This window comes from Pteropus alecto, unplaced genomic scaffold, assembly GCF_000325575.1.
Source record: "Pteropus alecto unplaced genomic scaffold, ASM32557v1 scaffold42, whole genome shotgun sequence".
NCBI lineage: Eukaryota > Metazoa > Chordata > Mammalia > Chiroptera > Pteropodidae > Pteropus > Pteropus alecto.
The window spans coordinates 392958-415630 of record NW_006434825.1 but is presented as its reverse complement, the minus strand read 5'-3'; the positions used below and the strand labels follow the sequence as shown (position 1 = coordinate 415630).

General features: G+C 47.8%; 1 protein-coding gene across 1 annotated transcript in view; it reads left to right on the top strand.

Moving 5' to 3' along the window:
* PLCG2 (phospholipase C gamma 2) overlaps nucleotides 1-22673 on the top strand; it is a 137222-nt gene that overhangs the window by 92038 nt on the left and 22511 nt on the right. The window contains exons 22-30 of the mRNA XM_006909701.3: nucleotides 473-582; nucleotides 3733-3829; nucleotides 5195-5261; nucleotides 7107-7264; nucleotides 11832-11934; nucleotides 13388-13597; nucleotides 15256-15401; nucleotides 16343-16457; nucleotides 17407-17574. Coding sequence (XP_006909763.1) covers nucleotides 473-582; nucleotides 3733-3829; nucleotides 5195-5261; nucleotides 7107-7264; nucleotides 11832-11934; nucleotides 13388-13597; nucleotides 15256-15401; nucleotides 16343-16457; nucleotides 17407-17574 — 1174 coding nt within the window. The remainder of the gene's footprint in view (nucleotides 1-472; nucleotides 583-3732; nucleotides 3830-5194; nucleotides 5262-7106; nucleotides 7265-11831; nucleotides 11935-13387; nucleotides 13598-15255; nucleotides 15402-16342; nucleotides 16458-17406; nucleotides 17575-22673) is intronic.

The following is a 22673-nucleotide window of genomic DNA, read 5'->3' as shown; positions in this document are numbered from 1 at the left end:
TTCTGCAGAGACTACCTTTTGATAAATATAATGGAGGAGCAACTCAGTTACTCCTGCAAAATGTCAGTGTTCTGCAGGAGTCTAGTTAGGGGACCTCTGGCCTAAGTAAAATATTAGTGAGGCTCAGGATGGCCAGAAATAGTGTTTGAGCATAGGCACTGAGGACTTTAGAGGTGGTGGTGTGGCTTAATCTGAAAGGCATATCCTTTCTTTGTTGAGAAAACTGAGCAATTTTGGGTGACTCTGAACTGCCCTTGGCTCCGACCAGGCCAGTCTCCATCCCCAATCCCTGGCGACCCTTTGGACTACTGCTCCGTCGCAATTCCAGAACTTTTCCAGCAGATGGCACTGCAACCTCAGACTGATGCTTCCCACTCCCTAATCAGAAGAACTAAAAGTGCCTGGGAATGCAGCTGCCTCCCTCTGCTCTTGTCTGTCTGCCTGACCTTTTCCTTCTTGTTTTCCCTGAAAGCCTCAGAGAACCGTGAAAGCTCTGTATGACTACAAAGCCAAGCAGAGTGATGAGCTGAGCTTTTGCCGTGGTGCTCTCATTCACAACGTCTCCAAGGAACCCGGGGGCTGGTAAGGCTGAGCCGCTTGGCAGATGAACTTGACTGGTCCCTTCTTGGTGTTGAGACTCAAGTGCTAGCTGAGCTCTGACTCCTTTTATCTGCGTCCTGTTCTGAGCTGGCTTTGACTGGTTGTACCTTCTCTGGAAAGTGGCCTGATGCATGCATGCTCTATTTGGAAAAGTGGATACACAATAATAATTACATAATATCGTATCACATTATGTATTGTTTTAATTGTAATGGCAGCTACCATTTACTGAGGTCTTACTGTGTGCCAAGCACTATGCTAATTGCTTTCATATGTCATCTAACCAAACCCTCATTCTAAACCTGTGGAGTTATGACTGTGATTATCCCCACTTTACAGATGTGGCAAATGAGGCTTTCCAAAGTCACACAGCTACTAAGTAGTGCAGGCTGTTTCCATTACACAGGCCTGCACATCATTTTAAATTCAAATGTTTATGCAATGACTTAGTCCTGTGCCCTGTGCGATGGCACCATCCTGGATTGAAGAGGGCACATTTTTAGGCCAAAGGTACCTAGTTATCTCTAACCCCTTTTCACCTGGAAAAAAAAATTTACTGCCCATCCTTAGGTCCCTGGGCAGGTGGTTTTGTGGGATGCTTTCTACCTTAGAGCAAGAAGAACTTGTTCGTAACCATGAGCACTGGCACAGATTCAAGTACCTCGCAAGATCTGCACCTCTTCCTCCACAAGATAGCTGGACCTGACCGAGAAATCGGAATAGCAGCTTGAATTGAGCGCCTCTGTGTCAAGCACCATTTAACACACTTATTTCAAATAACTAATTTAATCCACACAATGATTCCATAAGGTTCTCTCTTTTGTTACTTGCATTTAACAGACAAGGAAACTGAGGCCTAGAGAAGTACAGTAACTTGTCCAAAGCCACACAGCAGGCTGAGGTTCGAGCCAGGACTTCTGACCCTAGAACCTACACTCTTAAGTCATGTGTTAGATCCAGAGGTTTTCAAAGTCAAGGTCTTTTTTTTTTATTATTTTCTAATTTGGAGAAGCCCCTCTTTCCAACCTAATTCTTACCTAGATTCTCAAAGTCAAAGTCACATCACAGAGATTTTTTGCTGCAGCTGGAGTGGGGTCATGGAGCTCACATCTGGCCTCCCTGCTAATGTCTGCTCTCCCACTGCAGCCCCCAGAGCTCCCCTCTTTGCAGGCTCCCAGCCCCAGCTTGCCAACCAGGTGTTGTCCATTCGCTTCTCTCCAGGACAAAGGCGCGGGTTTCCCTAGGTCCCTCTACCCAAGTGGCACAGCCAGAATCCAGGTCTCCCCCAGGCCCAGCATGCCCTCACTTTGCTTCTGTACCTGCCTCTGTTGAGGTCCCAGTTCTGTCTGTGCGGATGACTGATGTATTGGGTTGTGGGTAGAGCCCAGGTGATGACTCCAAATCATATACTTTTCCATATGTGAAATAGACTCATGCCTTTCCACACCTCTGATGTGGAGTTCTCCAGATTTCTCAGTTTCTCACCTTAGATGAATTAAGAGATTGGCATGATGGCCTTTGGTGAGGGACTGTGGGTAATATGCCCAGCTGAGGTCCCCCCATTTCTCATTCTCTCTCTGGTGGCAATAGTGTGCCCTCCTAAACTGGTTCCAGTATACCTAGGGGGATCAAATAATTTTTGTCCAAACCAGGATGCATTTGAGAGTGAAGGGGATGCTATTGTTAATAATTACACCTGGAAAACAGGCATAAACCACTCAATTCTGGGTAAACAGTGCATACGGTCACCCTGAATACAGCCAGCCTTTGCCTGAGATGGGTCTGTAAATGAAGATGAAAAGAGCCTGAAAATGCCTTACAATGAATAGTCCAATATTTCCACCAGGCTGTGGGACAGTTGATTCTTACTCTGCTTATTAAGGTCAACAAACATTAGTGAAGTGCTTCCCACCAACCCCAAGTACAGATTTGATTAAGACTGAGAAAGGAGTCACATTGTGGGGAAGACAGATGGATAAGGTAAATATAAGGTGCAAACTGTTCCGGCAGCTCTGGGGACAGATGCCACAGGAGCATCGAAGAAGAGTAATCAACCTAGGTGGCAGTCAGGGAAGGCTCCCTGGAAGAGGCACATCTTTGCCGAGTCTTAAATGGTTAGTAGGAGAGAGCTGGATACAAAAAGCATCCATGGCAACATGGTGAGGGAGGGGGGCACACGTGGGGAGTGACAGGTTGCTGGAATGAATGTCAAGTTTGAGTCATGGAGAAGCAGGAGTCGAGGTCCAAGAGTCCCTGGGGTCAAGACACCATATGGGCTCTGCTTGCCAGGCTAAAGAGTCTGGGCTTGATTCTGAAGGCCTCGGGAGCCATCACCGTGGTGTGGTCAGAGATGCATTCTGGACAGTGCCCCCGGCTGCAGAAAGTGGCCCCGGAGAGGGGCTGGAGGAGGATCCCTGCATGCCCGGGCACTAGACTTGGCGGGGGGGCGGGGAACCTTGGAGGCGCCTACAGTTTGGTGGAGTTGAGACACTTTCATGGATCAATTATGTCCCATGTTATTAGTGCCGTCACAGAGCTGGGAAGAAGGTCGGGGCCAGTATTTTAGCTGAACGAGAACTAACAGTGTTGAGCACTTACTACGTACGAGGTGCTGTTTAAAGCTCTTAGCATGTTTTAACCTCTGTAGTCTCAATAAATCCTCTGGAACTGGGATTATCCCCATTTTACAGAGGGAGAGTCTGAGCCACAGAGTGCCCATGTAGTTGGTGGTGGAGCTGGAATTTGAGTCCAGGCTTTCTGGCTCCAGAACCTTCTTTATGCTACCCTTGTCTCTAAACTCACAGCCCTCCCCGAAATGGGGTTGGACCTGCTCTAGAGTAGAGTTTGCATCTTTTCTGGCTTCTGATGTCCACGTAAAGCATTGAAACTTTTGACTTTTGGTGTCTTTGACCAAATATTAAGATCGTGGTAAGAGGATTTCCCCCTAATCAGTCATCGCTGATAAAAAAGCAGAGGATCCCTCTGAGGTGCTCTGTTGTCACAACTAGTGACCACCTCCTCTGGTCACTTGATCACTTGCTGCCTTTCTCCCATCAGCAGCTGGAACCGAACGAGCAGTGATGGACTATTAACACCGCCCTCTGGGCCCTCTGATGCCCTGTTTTTATCTAGGTGGAAAGGAGACTACGGAACCAGAATCCAGCAGTACTTCCCGTCTAATTACGTCGAGGACATTTCAACAGTGGATGTGGAGGAGCTGGAGAAGCAGGTGAGTCTCCGTCATCACAGGGAGGGACCTGGCAATCCTCTTCTTCGGGGAACCCCCCTGAGCCATCTCAGTGGGTACATATCACACGCAGTTCCATGTGGTCCCCATGGAGCTCTGGAACAGGGACAACAGAGTGATGTGGAAATTAGGATATTGTCCCTTGAGCTATGGGGGGTGAAAGTCACTGTGACAGGCCATCATGTTTTAATCAGGTTGTGCGGGGATGGAAGGCTTTGAATATGCAGGATAATTCCCTCTAAAGTGAAAATAGCCAAACAGGAATTTGTCCTTTGCTTAAAGCAGCTTGCAAATAAAACACATTGAGTTTGGCCAGCTAGACTCTCAGAACGTGGTCGGTGTGAATAAGCGAGTGGTCCTACGTAGAAGCTGAGTCGAGGCCCTCCTAGTGACATTACAAACCTGTTTTCTGTCCCCCACCTCCTCTCGCTCAGAAGGCTCAAAGAGCAGCCACTTTAAGTGAAAGAGCACTGCACCAGGGATGAACTCTTTGTAATGAGGATTTTAAGGTCCTGTTTGAGCCCAGGGAATTTCCTAAGGGAGTTGGGGCAGTCTGGGAAGGCTGCATGGAGGAAGGGACATTTGAACCTTAAAAGTCAAGTTAGAGATCAATAGCAAGAGACTGGCAGGAGGAATTCCAGATGGGAGGCGCAGCCTAAAAAAAAGGTGTGGTGCTGGGAACATAGTTGTGTTCTGTGTGTCTGATCTGAGACAGAGACGTGACCCCCTCACCGACTCCGTCTGTGGTGCCCCTACCCCCACAGCGTTAGCCTGGTGGTGGGGTGGGGGAGTACAAGCAATGGACAGATGTACAGTTCTGCCATTTCTCCTGAGACCGAGATATTTCCCATCTTGCCTGTACCTTGGGATGGTTCAAATATCCATTAGGAGGTGGAGCTGGAAGGCTGACCAAGACCCAGAAATCCTCAAAGCCAGAATACAGTGCGTGGGTCTTGCTCCTGGAGGACATACGGAGTTACAGAAGGTTCTGGAGCTGGGTTTTAGGAGTCCAGAGAGTCCCATTTCATAATAATGTTATAAAGGGTCTAAGAGGTTTTTGAAACCAGATCCATGGAAACACTTCAGAACCTGTTCTAGGCACAAGGCACGTTTTTTACAGATTGGAAAATGAAACGCTGAACTGCCGGCGCCTGCTCGCTGCTTGGTCCACATCGGCAACATGCTTCATTATTTAGCTCTCTCCCCCTGGATGTATCCTGTGATGAAAATGCATTTTAAACAGTTCCACTGGCAGTGTCTTTGCTAAATGGTGTGCTTTGGAAACAGGTTGTCTTTTATGATTTTTCCTGTGAAGACAAATGCGAGTTATGTCTTGTTTCTTCACAGATTATTGAAGACAATCCCTTAGGGTCTCTTTGCAGAGGAATATTGGATCTCAACACCTATAACGTTGGTACGTGCACACATGGTCTTAGCCTGGATTCCCACCCAAATCCCCTACAGCTTGGCCTCAGAACTGCCCCAGGCAAGGAGGTGGCTGTTGCTGGGTCTGACCTGGATGCTGAAGCTGAGTATTGGGCCAGGCTGGTCCTGATGACAATGTTATGCCTCCTATTAAGGTCTGTAGAGTGCTAACAGAGTCTGATGCAGAGTAAGTGCTGAACAAATGTTAGGTGTTTTTCCCAGCTTCTTTGTAATTTCAGGGATCCTGCTGGGTTTCCCATGCTTTGCTAAGAGGAGCTGGGCTGTAGGTCAGGCTGCAATGGAGCACAGAGTTGGGAGGATCTAGTTCTAAGCCCAGCTCTGTCTCTCTCAGTTGCTTTGAGACCCTGGACCTGTCACTTGTCTCTGAACCTCTGCTTCCTGGCTGCTCAGCTGGGCATCAGGAAACCCGGCCTGCCCACCTTGGAGTCTGGTGCAAGGGACAAAGTGAATGCACGGCCCTGGGCACGCAGGCTCGTACACCATTGGCAGGGCTGTGATTTGCGTGGGACTTCCTGAGCCCTGACCATGCGCATTTTTAAATGGAGATCGAGTGGCTTGTATACGAAGGGACTGAAGGCAACGAGGAGAACAATCTGGGCAAGAAGCCCGAGCAGCTTCCTTCTCTGAGCAGCCACATTTCCACGTTCCCTGCAGTCCATCCATCCATTAGTCTGGGCTTCTTCCCTCCAAGACTCTCAGTGTGGGGGGGCGTGGACCTGAAAATGGCGTTAGGCCTCAGATAACAGCAGCGTGAGGAACATTCTGCTTCTAGTGACAGTGCTTTGCTTTCTCTATTTAGTACCCGTTTGTTTGTTTGTTTTCCCCTGACAACAATCTAGTAGGGTAGGTAGGACAGGGACTCTTGTCCAAGTTAACAGACGAGAAAGCCAAGCCCCTAAGTGACCACAGGCCCTGCCTAATGTCCCCCGGCAAGTTAATGGATGAGCCGTATTGCTATTCGCGTTGTCTCCTGTGCCAGATTTGCAGAGCACAGATGCGTGGCTTAGTGGTTATGAAGAGGGAGCTCGGAGTTAGATGTGATTCGAGCCTCGGCTTTGCCATTACTAGCTCTGTGACCTTCCATACTTTCCCTCAATGAATCTCTGTTTCCTGTCCTATAAAGTGGGCATGACAAGAGTAGCACCCTTAAAATGTTGTGATAAGGATTAAATAAGATATATTGGCATGTAATCTCCTTAGAATATTGCCTGGCACATAGGGGATCAAAGAGTTTAGTGAATAATGTTAGATGGGATATAATTTCTCCTCTCATAGCCTTAATTTTCTTATCTAGAAGGCACTTTCTCTGCAGAGAATCTATTGCATGCCTCACTCTTAGCTTCTGGTGGCTGGTGGCTATCCTTGGTGTTGCTTGGCGTGAGGCCGCATCCCTCTGATCTCTCCGTCTTTAATGGCTATCTTTCCTGTGTCTCAAAGTTCCTTCTTCCTCCTCTGATAAGGACACTAGTTCTTGGATGTAGGGTCCACCCTAAATCCAGGGATGATCTCATCCTGAGATTCTTAAGTACATCTACAAAGACCCTATTTCCAACTAAGGTCACATTTATAGGTCCCAGAGTCAGTCCGTGGGCATATCTTTTTGGAGAACACTACTCAGGCTGCTGTGTACCTTAAGCAGTAATGTGTGTAAAGAGTCTAGACACTGCCTGATACAAAGCAGATGTTCCAGTCGATGGTGACCATGATTACAGCAATGGCGGTCGGGTCGGGTTCATGACAGAAGTGGCTCAGGCAGCTGGTCTTTGTGGCCTTCTAACAGGCTGATCAGGACTTCTGTTATTCTCTCTCAAAGTGAAAGCCCCACAAGGGAAAAACCAGAAGCCTTTCGTCTTTATCCTGGAGCCCAAGAAGCAGGGTGACCCTCCGGTGGAGTTTGCCACAGACAAGGTGGAAGAGCTCTTTGAGTGGTTTCACAGCATTCGGGAGATCACCTGGAAGATTGACACCAAGGTAGGCCCTTCGTTCACCTGGGCTCAGGTGGGCCTGGTATTCTCAGGCCTCTGGTACTCTGCTACAGTGTGGGTGGGTCCGGGCAGCAGGAGGAGCAGGCCCAGGTACCACAGGGAGGCGATGGGGTGGGTTCAGCCTCAGGGGAGCACCAATCATTTCAAAGAGGAAGGAATATCGGAGGTCTCTTGGGAAGCTGGGTCTAGTTTGAATCTTCAGAAGGCTCAGAGTGTGTGCAGTGACTCTCGATGTTTGGGGCTGTATCTCGACAAGAATGTCTTGCCTTCCTTATTTTGAGCATTTTCTTTAAATACTGTTCAAAGCAGGCTGGATCCTTTGTACAGCGAGCATCACTGAGCTCGCCTCCCTGGAGCTGCGGTGGGCCCTGGGGGTAGTGTAATCAACAGGACCCCATTCCTTCCCTCCAGAAGTTTGGAACTTCCACTCTAGATGGGAATGAACTCTCTTGGGTCATACTCAATGAAGCATAAGTGTTTGGCTGGAAGGATGAGGTTATGGGGTAAGAACAGGAGGTTTGGAACTAGGCATACTGCAGTTTGCAGTCTGGCAGGGTTGGATCCTGGGCAAGTAACCACACTTCTCTGGGCCTCAGTTTCCTTGTCTGCAAAATAAGGAGCCAAATACCTAACTCAAAAGACGAAGCGAGGATGAAATAAGATGAAGTATGAAAAGTGCTGGGCTTGGTACCTGACACAGCAAGGGCTTCAGTTTGTGATGTTATTTAATCATCACGTTGTCAGAGCAGAAGGACGTGGGGACGTGTACAGTGCCGTCTGCTCTTTCTTGCGGCCATAGAACTGGGAAGAAGTTTTAGGGTTTCCCATGTACCTGTTTGCTTCTAAGGCAGATCTTGACTCAAGAGATTGATTTTAAAGCTTTCCCAGGACCTCCTGGGTTCCTGCAGCCTCTGGTTAGAGTTTGAGTCATTCCTCTTTCAGTGTCCTTGGACATCAGCCTGGTCTTCCCTCCCACCTTGGGCCAGTTTCTGGTCACCCTGACTGACTCTTCGAACACCCTGGGCTGAAGTTTTTAGAAGACTTTCTGCAGAGGGCCGGTGGGATGAGCATCCTCCCTGACAGGGCCTGCCATCTTTCCCATCCCAGAATCTAGTCAGAGGCCTCACATATGGGTCTTCATTCTTCCCAAGGCTTGTCAGACCATCACCAGTCACACGAGCTAATGATCAACAGGCTGTTTGTTTCCACTTTTCCTAACGGGGGCATCTCTTCCCTCTCGTGCCTCTGGTGCAGTACAGCTCTGAGGCACAGCGGGGCACCACCACCCCAAGATTCATTTGAAAGATCATCTTCCCCCTAACTTCTAGGTGTGTGTTCTCATTGCGATCGAAGAGCTGGCATTGTGATCTGTGTGGCACCATTTGCCAGCATGTGACCCTCCTGAGCGTGTTCTGGTAGTTGGGATTCTGGGCCCCAGTAGCTGAGAATGGAGAAAAACACTAGTGAGAAAGCCCTTCGCGACTCTTCTCTGTAGACTTCATTCTCAGGCACCCAGCCCTTTCCTGGGACTGGGCCGAGCGTAGGGCCCAGACTGGCACGGGCATGGCGATGGATACCCTCTGCCTGGTGCATCCCGGCTCTCCGCGCCTCTTTGTGGAGAAAAATGTGACTTCACTTGAAGGTTCCCTGCCCCTTTCTTTCCTCTCCTGCATGAGGATTCCGAAATTAAGCTTAGCTGTTTAAGACGACTATCCTGTCTTTGATCTACATTCCTCTTTAATTGGTTTTGACATTTGCTAAGATTTTATGAGAAAAATTTTAAAGTTTCATTATACATGAAGGTTAAAAAAAAACAGGAGTTGGCAAAATTGACTGAGTTCTCACTCTGGGCACAAGCAGCAGTATGAGGAGCTGGTGTGGGAGCAAGGGAGGGCCCCCCCCGCCACCTTTGGGAGACCAGCTTGAGGTGAGCTCTCAGCTTACTGCCAGCAGCTCCTCACTGAGGCCTTAAGGTTGTGCCTGTCCCTAAGAACTTGCTCAGGAAATAGACATCCATTTGGAAAAAATAAAGTTATATCCTTACCACAAAACAAAACCAACAAAAATAAATCTGCTCGAGGCTCTGTAGTTTTACACAATCTCTAGCCTCCTTCAGTCAATGGCAAAAGACCAGTTACTACGATCTGTCTAGTTAGTGAGTTTCTAAAGCCTAATGAAATGTGGCTTCATATTCTGAGATGGCCTGATGGGCAAAATCTGCCAGTCTGGAGAGTAATTGCTTTAATATTTTGAAGAAGCAACTGCTGTTTCTTCTTAAACTGATATTGTCTTATGCTAAGGTTGGGAGAAAAAAAAGTGAAGCCCATAACTTTTCATTGCTGTGCTTTGTGAGTGAGGCCATAGTTCGGTAATTCACTGTAGGTATGGCATGTCCCTCCCACCCCCCAACACCCCATTTTAAGCAATTCTGTTGTCCTTAGACGTGAACTGTGTTTTTTGGGGGAGTTTCCTGTCTCCAAACAACCCCATGGAAAAATCGTGCAGGAAGAGTGCAAAATCAAGTTGATTCAAGGTTTAGGAGAAAACACCTCAAGTCTGAAAATAAATAATACTTCCGTTTCTCTGACAGCATTTTGCTATTTACTGTCTGGCTGACATCTTTGCCTCTTGCTCCAGGCCCATCCTACCTACTACTACCCCTTCAAGCCTCACTGCTGTGGTTTTCTTTGTCCTCAGAGATATTTGGAAAGTGTGGAAAAGGCCGGTGAAAACTGGCCGTGTGTGGATGAGCTAGGGCAAATTTTGGAGGCTTCAGTCACATTCAGATGTGTCCTGGTGATATGGTCACTGCCTGGGTTCATAACAAAGGCTATTTGCTGGTCATTGCCAAGGTCCACTTTGGCCCCAGGATTTACGTCAGCACTCATGAGTGAAGGCGTTCGTACAGAAGAAACCGGGCGCCTACACCTGCTTGTTCGAAGAGCTGACTTCCCTGTCCTTTGCCTGGAGGACATTTCTGGAGCAATCGAGTAGCCTCCACTTGTTGTTTGCCACACGCCTGGTGGAGTGCTAAAGCCTCTTGCTTAATTCTCACAATAGCTGTTAGGAGGTGTGCCTTCACATTGGCCTCATTTTACAGTTGAGGAAACTAAGGCACAGAGAGATTTTTATGACTCGCTCAGCTGACTCAGCCAATTAAACAGCAGGGCCAGCTATCAAACCAATGTCTCCGATTCCAGTTCCCACTGCCATAACCACGGTGTTCCGTAGCCCCTGCCACCTGAACACTTGCTACCCGCAGGACCCTGCTCCCAAAGAACACGTCTCAGTGGAGAAACAAGGTCTGGGCACTAGTGATGAATGGCACCAATGCAGGACAGTCAGACAAGGGACAGTGTAAGGCCGAACAAGGCCAAGCTGGGGTGAGACAGCACTCTGGAAGGGTTGAGGAAAGCATTATCCTTTTCCCAGCCCTGGCTGGAGTTATCCAGGAAGGCTTCCTCTAGAAGGAATGATTTGGGAAGGGTCCAGAAGGAGGAGGGATTTGATGGAACAGCAGAGGAAGGAGCATGGAGGCTGCGGGGTGAGGGGGCAGGAGATCACTTCTGTGGTTCGGAAGGACCTGGGCTGCGAACTCCGGGGCATTTTAGGGACATCTTCTCCAGGACCTGGTGGTTGACGTTGTATAAGGGATGAAGCAGAGTGGTGACCTGGGTGAGGCTGATTGCATAGTCTTGTCGCCTGCCTGCTGTGTAGTCTGGGGTAAGCTATTCAACCTCTGCGTGCTGCACTTTCTTTGTAAAGTGGAGGTAAAATCTGCCTCTTGGGGACGTGCGGGCATAGATCACACTCATCAAGCCCTCAGTGTGCAGTGCTGAAGCTAAGCACCTGCCAAATGGTGACTGTTACTGTCCGCATATAATGTCCCCTCAAGCTTCCCCCTCGGTCCACGGGAGGATGAGAGTCAGAGTTTGGCAAGGTCTGACAGGGTTGCCTGGTTTGGGGTGAAGTAAGAGCTCATTTTTATTTGGATAGAAGTGGATGTGACCGTGAGTCCTCTAAGAGGAAGTGGCTCCAAAGTCCATGGCATGTGTCCTGGGCTCTGGGGAGCCCTTAGGGCAGAGCCGTGATGGGCTAGGTCAGAGGTAGGAGGAGGTGGCGCATAGTGCAGGGAAGAGGGGTGCAGAGGCTGCGCATTGTGACAAGGATGCTATGGTGTACAGAGCCCAGGAGGATGTGAGGTTATGGGCTTGGAGAACCAGAGTTCGATGAGCTATAGCAGTGTGGTTTTAGGGGAAGGGACAGGGCAGGAAGCCTATAGCAGAGGGTTAAGGAGAGTGGGGTGGTGACAGACACCAATCCTGGGTGGAAACAACTTGGTCAAGAATTTCAGCAGGGAAAGGAAGGAAAGAGAGGAGAGGCAGGGGAAAGGAAAATATTCAACTACATTAAAGATCCGAGCATGCAGGAGGGCCGAGAGGAGAGAGAGGGGACTGGGAGGGGGAGAAAATGCATGCCAGGTGAGCCAGGAGGACGGGATTTCTCAGGTGCTGGCTTGAGGGCTGAAACTACAGATGGTTGGTCCCAAACAGGAGAACAACATGAAGTACTGGGAGAAGAACCAGTCGATTGCCATCGAGCTCTCGGACCTGGTCGTCTACTGCAAACCAACCAGCAAGACCAAGGACAATTTAGGTACTGTCTCTCCCGTGACTCTGTCTCCCAGTGTGGTGAAAACTCATTTCCTTATGAGTCTGGCATTGTCGCAGGGCACAGTGAGTGTGGTTCCTGCTTGTTCTGAAGGGCTCTAGGCGGAGCCTCCCCTCGAGTTTATCCTCAGGGCCAAACAGGCCCTGTGGTATCTTCAGGAGGAAAAGCCTCTCACATAGTAAATTTGATTTCTGCCACCAAGTTACTGCAACCTTAATGGCAGAAATCAGCACATATTCCCTCATCGTCTTGGAGGCCAGAAGTCTGAAATCAGTATCACAAGGCTGAAATCAAGGTAGCAGCAGATTTCAGCCACTCCCTCCACAGGCTCTAGGGGACAACCCATGCCTTGCCTCTTCCAACTTCTGATAGCCGCCAGCATTCCTTGGTTTGTGGCTGTGTCACTCCAATCTCTCTCTGCCTCTGTGGTCACATGGCCTTCTCTTCGATGTGGTCAAATCTTCCTCTACCTCCCTATTATAAGGACCCTGTGGTTACATTCAAGGCCTGGATAATCTCCCCACTTTCAAGCACGTCTGAAAAGTCTCTTTGGCCATATAAGGCCACGGTCATAGGTTCCAGGGATCAGGACCCAGATATTTTGGGGGGGACCATGATTTGGCACAGAAAGATTCAAAAATGGGTCTTCTACCAAATTCTCTGGAGTAGACAGTTCTTTGATCTAATTATGATCCTGTTTTCTTCACATTTTCTTCCCCCTTTCTTTGAGCATTTTGAGCAGCTCTTATCTTTGATCTCGAGGACCTGTGATTCCAGGACAGGGGCCAGAGAAACAGTACCAAACCCCGGGGTTAACGGTCGCTTCGAGGCTGGTCCCTGGGCACCACCACGTGCAGGGAAAGATGCCAGGCTCTGCAGGCTTATGGGCCGTCCCACCAGAGCTCAATGTGAAGGAGCAAAGCTTCCCTCAAGCAAAGAATTGTTTGCATGTTCCCATCCTTCTCTCATTCATTCTCCCCCTGGTCTGTCACATCCCTTCCTGCAGCAGTGGATTCTCCCTCCACCACGAGGCTGGGTTCACTCATCTATAACATCTTCGATGAGGAAGTCAGATCTACTGTTTGGTCTTCCACTCCTAAGATTTCCTACCTGCTGATCCCTGAGGCCATTCCCCTTCCTCCTCCTTTCTATAATTGTACCACTTTTGTGTTTTCTCTTGTAAGGCTATTGATAGTTTTAAACAAAAAGAAAATTATGAAAATCCCCAAAGGGATTTTTGTTCCCACAAAAAGGCTGTGGGAACACTCGGCTCCCAAAGGGCCGGTGCTCGGAGCAGTCCCAACTACAGCACTGTCATCGGAACCATGTGCGTCTTGTCAAAGATTCCGGATTTCATTTTACAATGTGCTCATCCAGCCTGTGCGCTGAGACAGTGCCTGAGACACAGAATAAATGGTGACTCCCTCTCTGTGTGCAGAAAACCCCGACTTCCGAGAAATCCGCTCCTTTGTGGAGACGAAGGCTGACAGCGTCGTCAGACAGAAACCCATTGATCTCCTGAAGTACAATCTAAAGGGCCTGACCCGCGTTTACCCGAAGGGACAGAGGGTGGACTCCTCCAACTACGATCCCTTCCGCCTCTGGCTGTGTGGCTCCCAAATGGTGGCGCTCAATTTCCAGACAGCAGGTAAAGGGGCACTGATCATGGCCAATAAATCTAAGAGGATGGTGGTCTCATTCCAGGCACAGTCTGCTGGGGCCACCAGTGGGATGTAGCATCCCGGAAGTGTGATATGTCTTAGGAACTGGTTCAACCAGCATGTTAGTGTGAGGCCCATCAGGTGGATGGAGTGATGAAGGGGACTGATGGGCATGCCCGACAGCAGACACTTGTATTTGGCCGGCCCTGTGATGGCAAGTGACAGATGCCGAGTTAACCTGACTTAGGAGAGAAAGGAAATGCATTAGCTCATGTAATTAAAAAGACTAAGAGTTGATCCACTTCAGGCACAGCTGGATTCAGGTGTTTGGTGGCTTGTTTCAGCACTCTCTCCTGGCCCATCTCTCTTTGAGGGCTTCATGCTCAGATTCTCTTCCAGAGATATTCACATGCTGCGAAAAACCAACAGGCAAAGCTTTTACAAATGGTAGCACAAATCAGTGTTCTGCAGTTTTGTTGTTTTCTAAACCTCTTCGGGGGATCTGTTCATCGGTAGTGTCCTTTCTATTATTTTTATGCCTGCATAGGAGTCCACTGAATGGAACCATCATTTATTCAGCCAGACTCCGGCTGAGGCACATTTAAGCTATTCCAGACACACTGCCTTCTGTAACCTTCCGTGCTCGTTCCACAGATGTGGGACTGCATCTGTGGGACAGAATTCTCAAGAGTGCCACGTGGGTCGAACAGCACTGGCATTTTGATCTGCTTTGCCACTGAACACTGATTCCAGTGGTGCCTGAACTGAGATGCTCGGCCACATCCTCTATAGCAGCGGTCCCCAGCCTTTCTGACACCAGGGACTGGTGCTCCTATGAGGGTCTGATGCCCGTGGAGCTGAGGCAGTGACGCTAGCGCTGGGGAATGGCTGCGAATACAGGTGAAGCTTAGCTCGCTCACCCACCACCCACTCACCTCCTGCTGTGCGGCCTGGTTCCTAACAGGCCACGGACTGTCCCTGGCCCCGGGGTTGGGGACCCCTATTCTATAACGTTTGAGAGTGGAAATGCAAACTGGTAAAGTGTTTGAGTACACCTTTTTTGGCATCACTTCGCCTAGTTTTACCAATCTTTGCCCATCTGGTAGGTGAAAATCGATGTTCCATTGTTAGAGCTTCCCTTATTGGCACTGCTCTTAGGAATCACATGAACCAGTTTCTCATGTATTTAGGAAGCAGTTGCTTTTTCTTTTCTGCAAATTATCCGTTTATGCTTCTGACCCAGTTTTTCTAATGGGGTGTAAGTATTTATAGCACACATTTATCAGATCTCTTAGCAGGTTAACTTTATATATATATATATCTGTCATTTGAGTTAAAATGATTTTTCTACAGCATGTCTTAACATTTATGGAAATTTTTTTCTGTGTAGAAATTTTTAGCTTTGAGTGGGTTTTAATAACTTCTTTTTATAGTTCTGGATTTTGTCTCGTACTTGGAAAGGTGTTCCCTGGTCTGAGATTTTTCTGAATAGCCCACATTTTCTTTGAATTAGATCTCGATTTTAACAACTAGCTCAAATAATTTTGGGGAAAATGCATAAATCGTTCCCGACCCAGCACCTCCTGGCCCAGGAGGCCGGCCTTTTCCTGCCTGACTTACAGAAGCAGTGTCCTTGCCTTCCCAGATAAATACATGCAGATGAATCAGGCCTTGTTTTCACTCAATGGGCGGACTGGCTACGTCCTACAGCCTGAGAGCATGAGGACGGAGAAGTATGACCCCATGCCGCCTGAGTCCCAGCGGAAGATCCTGATGACCTTGACAGTCAAGGTAAGGCCCGGCTCTCCTCGAGCCAGGGCTGTGTGACATTGGGAGGGCCCAGCCCTGTGCCTAATGACACCTGTCTTGTTTAAACCATCACCACTCAGACATAGTGTGAGGCTCTTAATTACAGCATTTCAGGGGGAAAGAGGGAGAGAGCTCTTTCCAAATTCATCTTGGACACCTTACCCATGTCGTCTGCTGGGCTAAGGTATGAATCCATCTCTTGTGGGGCTCAGCAGGGTATCTTCTGGGTCCTGACGAGAACATTTTCTGGCCAGAAAAAAAAAGCAAAAGAGAGCCTGTGGAAAATGGCCATTTGGTCTTTATGGCAGGGAGCATTTGTCCCCCTAACGGCCAGTTTTAAGGGTGAAAGCTTTTTAAAGTTCATTTAACTTCCAGAGAATGTGTTGTCTCTTTGTAAGAATTTTTGTTTTTATTTCTTTTGAAAACTATGCAAGGTAGAGAAATGAATTGCATTTCTCATAAGATTAAGGGAGGAAAAAAAATGCAGCTGTCATAACCAAAGAAGACCCGTTACAAAAAGAACATCACACACTCCCCCATTCTTTCCTGAAAGCTGGGAAATCAAGTGAATAAAGATGGTTTCTGCGGGCGCTCACCTGAGCGTGGGCTGATTGTTTATGTGCTCAGGTGAGGACCACCTGTCAAGTCCTATGGCACGGGGGCTCCCATCCTGGCTCATCTTAACAGCTGTGGGAATCCACCCCAACTCTCCCATTTCCTCATCCATGAGAAAAACAGTGGTGGGGTCTCCTTCAGAAGGCTGTTAGACTTCTCTAGTGAAAGAGCTGAGGCTGCCTTTGAACTCCTACAGTCTGACTGTAAAACCCAAACTGAGCTCCGTGCTCGTCCACCCATGCAGAACTTGCTAGCTCTTCCCAGGATGGATCTGGGAGAATTCCACTACTTACCGTTCGGTGTCGTAGGTTCTCGGGGCTCGACATCTCCCCAAGCTTGGACGAAGTATTGCGTGTCCCTTTGTGGAGGTGGAAATATGTGGAGCTGAATATGACAACAACAAGTTTAAGACGACGGTTGTGAGTAAGTTGCCTGGGTCCTTTATTCTCTTAAACTTCAAGCGAGTTGCGTCACATGTTGGGGATGCCACTCACTGGGGATTCTGTAGTGCACTTTGGTCGTCCAGGTCTTTTCCTTCATCCCTCTTGCTCACACGTGTCAGCTCAGGGAGGGGAAACAAAGGGCCATGTAATTAAATAGTTGGACTTGTGCCCAGTGCTGTTTCTCTGCCTGTAACTAACGTAAGGCTCCTGCTGCCTGTACCATGACACTAGGATGGTCCTCTCTGTGCGACAGCCTCTACCTTCTTTATCTACTGAGTCCAAGACTAAGAAGCAGAGCCACAGAGAGGATGTGGCCACCTGTGTGTACAGCTAGCATGTGTACAGTCAGTCCATTTAGCACAGGGCTGAAGGCTGCAGCCTAACCTAGGCGATCTCTTCCCACAGAGGGCAGAGAGGCCAAATGCATGTTCTTCTAGTTGAAGCCAGGAAGAAACTGAACTGTGGGCCTTTTGAGGCCCAGGATTACTGGCCCTGGGGAAAGGGAGCCCAACGAGCAACTCGTGTGCTGGCCCGTAAAACTGGCACTTGCGGAGGGCGGCAGGTTGACGCTTGCCTTGTTCTACGAGGTTCATTCTCCCCTGACAGCTACAGAACTCACACTGGTTCTGCCTCTTCAGAGAGACTAACCCACTCCCTTCTCTTCTCCGAACCCACCTGTTCCTGCTGTGTCATCCACTGCCTGTCCCTTCCACATTCCAGGGAGTTGAGACGGGAGCTGTATAAAGGGGAGGTGGCCTCCTTCTCACTGAAGGCCAGGCCTATGACAATAGGATTACCAGGACTATTAGTGGAAAAAAAAAGATGATTCAGATTTTCTTAGATCTTGGCCTAGATGCATATTTACATGACTAGTAAGGGGATTAAAAACCGATGAATGGAGTCTCTAATAAGCTTTGATCATCTTCTAGATGACAATGGCCTAAGCCCTGTTTGGGCTCCAACACAGGAGAAGGTGACATTTGAAATTTATGACCCAAACCTTGCATTTCTGCGCTTTGTGGTGTACGAGGAAGATATGTTCAGTGACCCCAACTTCCTGGCTCATGCTACCTACCCCATTAAAGGAATTAAATCAGGTAAGAGGCATTTTAATGCAGATGTTCTGTTTGGGCTAGCATTTTTCTTTGGTCTCTGCTGCTGGCTTTTAAAAGAATGAAAAAGCGTTTTCCTGGGTTTTAAGAAATCACTGCAAAACCACTTAGGTGGCTTGGACAGCTGATCTCGTGGTAGTTCCCTGAGCTAGCATGTGTACAGTCCATTTAGCACAGGGCCAAGGGAAGGAAATGGGATGCTTGGCCCTATGAAGTCAGGTGTGTGCATGCAAAATTGGATTATCAGTTGATTTTCCACCTGGCACTGCGGGCTGATTTCATTTGGAAAGGTTAGAAGCTGTTTGCCTGTCCTCAGCCAGGGCAGGGGGGTATATGTACATCTGTTTGGATCTCCCACCCTCTCCCTGCCTGGTAATGAAAAAGCCCTTAGCAACTAGCATGAGTTACAATCGTAGGTCCACCCTGCCTGAGTCATCCTGGGCAAGCTACTGGAGCTTCCAGAGCTTCTCCTTTAATATCGAGATGGTTGATTTACTACTTCTAGTTGTGATTTTCTTCCCTGCTGAATAAAACACACAACCCCTTAATGCTTTGAGAAGAGCCATTTTGTTTTTGCCTGAGACCAAGCTGGGTCCCAGCCCTCCAAGGCAGATAGACTTCCCCAGGGGAGGGGATTTGGGGCCCATGAGCTTGGTGCTGCTTTCAGGGCCATTTATGCAAGTTGCTACTTTGTAAACATGACTATGCTTGTATACACTTTCTCTAATTTACTTTTCTGATGGATTTCCTGTAGAATGTTTGACAAAGAGGCCTTCACTTGATGTTGAATTCTCTCCCCCCCACCCCGCCCCTTAGTATTTGAAACATAAGACCATAGATCCTCTGGATTCCTCATGAGGTCACTGTTTCCTAAGTATCATTTTTCAAGAGAAAACCTTAACTCCTGTTTTAGTGATTTATATACAAATACAGTCTTTCCTCTTGATGTTATTTGGAACCTCAGGTCTTGCTTTTTTCCCCCCTAAATTTCTGCCTTTCTTAGTATCATAAACTGATCGTTTCCACCTCTGGGCACTTGCCCAGTTAGGCATGCTGGGGACTCTGGAAAATGCATGTTCTTTGGCCCATCCTGCAGTGTAGATGCAGCCAGTCTGGGCTGGGACCTAGGAATCTATCTCTGTGTTTAGCTAGCTCCTCAGATGGCCTTGGGTGGCACTTTGCGCTACACCAAGACTGCCCACGTTATCAAGGAGAGAAACTCTTAAGCAAATAAACAGGTTAAACGAGAACCTGAGAACTGTTTAAACAGTCTGATTTTTTTTTAGGATTTTAGAAATATCCAGCTTCCTAATAGTAAGTATTCATTTGTAAGTAAGTCTCAGAGGCCTGATGTTCAAGAATCCCTCTGTTAACTTGCCCACATTAAACTATGTTAAACCCAGCAATTTAGCTGTGGTTCCTAACTTTGTAATTCAACTTAGTTAAATAAGTAAGGGTCAGGACAGATTTCTTTTTATGGTAATTGTGCCTATGAATTCCTAACCCATGTCCACCGAACTCACCCTGCACGACAGGTAGCTGTGCTGTTGACCATGTCCTCTTGAAGGTTAAGGGATGTGAACACTGCAGCCCCTGCCAGTGCCTTGGAGAGAAGTCAGAGTTGATGACCACTTCTTACCAGCCACCAAATATTGTTGATTCATCTAGAAAATGCTATAACTTAGTTTGGAGATTTAACAAAGAACAAAATCTCAAGGATGATGAAAACTGTGACCCTTCCCCCAACTGTGAGATACTCAGTAAGGACCTTTCTCTGTTCCAACAATGCCTGGCACATCCGTATTCATGGAGGGAATGAAATAAAATGAACAATCCCTTTCTGCATAAGGCATTGGGGGCCTTCCGAACCCAAAATAAACTTTACCCATTGTCACTCGGGATGCACTTAAGCTTTTAAGCCAGCTGGAGCTCGTGGAGGAAGAAAAACATAATTTGTTGTGTGAGGTGCCTTAACCTCTTTCTCTTTTAATCCTCATAGCAATCCTGTGAAAGAGGTTTTAGCATCTCCGCTTTTTAAATACCAGCACTTTGGGGCCTGGAGATGTTAATTAACTTGTTCAAGGTCACACACCTGTAAGACCAGAGCTGGATCCAAACCCAGAAGTGTCTGACTTCAAATCCCACATTCTTCCTACTCTCCAGGCCCCCTAAGCCAAAAAATCTGATCCTACTTCAAAAGATGTCTCTATTTCCCTTTCCTCTGTGGTACAACTCAAATCGACAAGAATAAAAACAGAATCAAACTCTCTTTTTGGTGAAATTGGCAAATACCGTAGCGTCTTAAAACCCAACATACATGAAGGGCTGCTCATAACCACAAGACCTAGGAGTTAGAGGAGATACAGGGAGCTGGAGACACCCAGCAGGGGGACAGAGCCCACATCTCCAAATTCAGGGGTGCGTGCCGAGTGCAGCCGTGCCGCTCTGCTCGGAACCCTGTTAGTGGAGGGCTGCCAGGCAGCATCCCTGGGCACCATGGAGAGCTCAGCATTCTAGTACGTTTTAACAGCTGAGCAGCACTTAGACCGACTTCTCCCCTATTGTCCACGGTCCAGCTCATTCAAGATGCAGACTCTGAGGCCTCATCCCAGACCTCCTGAGTTAGAATCTGTAGGTTACTAAAATCCGCAGGTGATTCACACCTGCATTAACATTGCAGAAGCACTGTACCGCAAGAATTCTGTGAGTATCCAGGCAAAATCCAACAAGCAAACCAACCAACAAAAAAAATATTCCCAACACCTGTAAGGGGTAACTAGGTCAGAAAACTTCTCTATAGCAGTATTCAAGGAGAGCACTGTCCCCAAAATCCTCCAGAGAAAAGAGTGATTTGAGAGTTTTATACCATTCACACCGTCACTCAAGCATAAAATTAAAGGGCAGATGCATTTCAGCGTGCACGGTTCAGGGATTATATGTCCCGTGAGCTCATACTGAAGAAAACAAGACAAATTTAGCCAAAGTATCGATGGAAAAGTTCAGGGAAAGGATAGTGAGCATCAGAATATTTTTAAAATTTTGTGCATTTCACTGTGTGTAAATTTCATATCAGAAAAAGAATACTGTAAGTAAATATTGAGCTCTAGTTAATGAGATAGATTCATGTTGACATTCAGGGGGAGGTGTACAGATGTCTTCATCTTGCTTTGAAATTATATATACACATACACACAGTAGATTGTTAGGTAGATAAATGTGATAAAACAAGTATAGTAAAAGGTTAATGGTGAGATCTGGGTAGTAGGTATACAAATATTCCTTGTAATCTTTTAGTATTGCTGTATAAATGTCAGAAAAATAGGGTATAACTAAAGCTCCCTTTGTGGGAGAATTATGGTTACAAAAAGGGACATATGTATTACATACCATGTCGATGCAGAAATATGGTTCACCCAGAGGAAGAAAAGGGAGAGAAGGTATAGGGTTGTGCAAGCATGCTGATTTCCTCATCACAGGCAGTGGAAAGTGATTAATTCAACAGATATTATTTAAAGACTATACATCAACTGATAGTATAAAAGGTTCATCTAAGAGAAATAAGAATAAGCATTGAATAAGCTAAAACAGAGGAAATAGTGGGAATGCCCTAATTTGAGCATTGCTTGTCCTGGAGAATCGGTAGATACAATGAGAATAAAAAGCTTTCAAGTCAGAGAGGCGGGTCCAGCATGGCAGCACGGGTGGAAGCTGAGCTTGCCCCCTCCCAAGAACACATCAAATGTACACATATTTAGAGCAGTTCTTCCTGAGACGACTGTGAGCCAGTTCAACAGCTTCTGCACCATAAGCAAGAGAGAGGGACCACACAGAGAAGGTTGGGGAACCACGAGAGCTCTCCGGTAGCTGAGGGAACACCCCAGGAGCAGAGGAACTGAACGTTCATTTCCCCTGAACGTGGATAGCGGGTCGGAACTCCATCCAGCCTCACTGACCAACCTGCAGACTCCAGCCACCCCTCCTCGCGCTAGATCCAACAGAAACAGGAGGGCACCATGGTGTGCATACAAGGGGCCCCTCTACCCGAGATTGATCCAGCAGGTAGAGCAGGGTGCTGCTTCATTCACCCACTGGGCTGCACACAAGGGGCTCTCCTGCCTGGAGAGGGTGCAGAGCCAACAAAATGCTGCAGTACCTGCTAGCAGGACTACACTGTCCAGAAGGTGCAGAGATAGTGGGGCACTGCTGCACTTGCGCATGGGCTGCTCCATTCGAAGAAAATGTAAAGCTAGCAAAACTTTGCCCCAGGCAGAATGAGTGGGGCTCTGCTGTGTGCCTGAAAGGCTGCCCCGCCCAGAGAAAGGGCAGAGCTAGTAGGGCGTTGAGAAGCTGGCATGCAGAGTGGCCCCACCCAGACCCTGCTCTGAGGGCAATTAAAACAACAGTGCATGCACACAGGGCTGCCCGTGAAAGGGGCGCAGCTGAGCACTGAGGAGCTGCACTGCCTCAAGAGGGAGCAGAACTAGCAAAGTGCAACTCTGCATACACATAGGCCTACACCAATCAGAGAGGGGCAGAGCTGGTGGGGCAGAGATACGAGCATGCAAAGCAGACTTGCCCAGACCCTGCTCTGATCACGGTTAAAGCAGCGGGGCACACCAAGAGCACAGCTGGCTTCCCCATCTATAGCAGGTGGCCCCACTCAGAAGGGCAAGGAAGCATGCACACATCAGGTTGCCCCACCTGGAACCCACTCTTTCAAGCCAGGTGATATACCAGGACCATTAGCCTGCCAAAACTATTCAACCCAGTCTACACAGAGACTACAGTTTGAAGATTGGGAGGGATAGCTATTCTATAGAATAGGAACACACACAGAAAGTGAAACAAAATGGGAGACAGAAGAATATACCCTGAATGAATTAATAATAATAATAAAAAAACCTCTAGAAAAAAAACCCCAATGAAACGGAGATAAGTAATTTGTCTAATAAAGAATTCAAAGACCTGTTCAAAAGGATGCTCAACAAACTCGGAGAGTACTTCCACACAGAGAAAATGTAATAAAAAACCAATCGGAGAAGAGAAATACAATAATTGAGATGAAGAGTGCATTAGAAGGAATC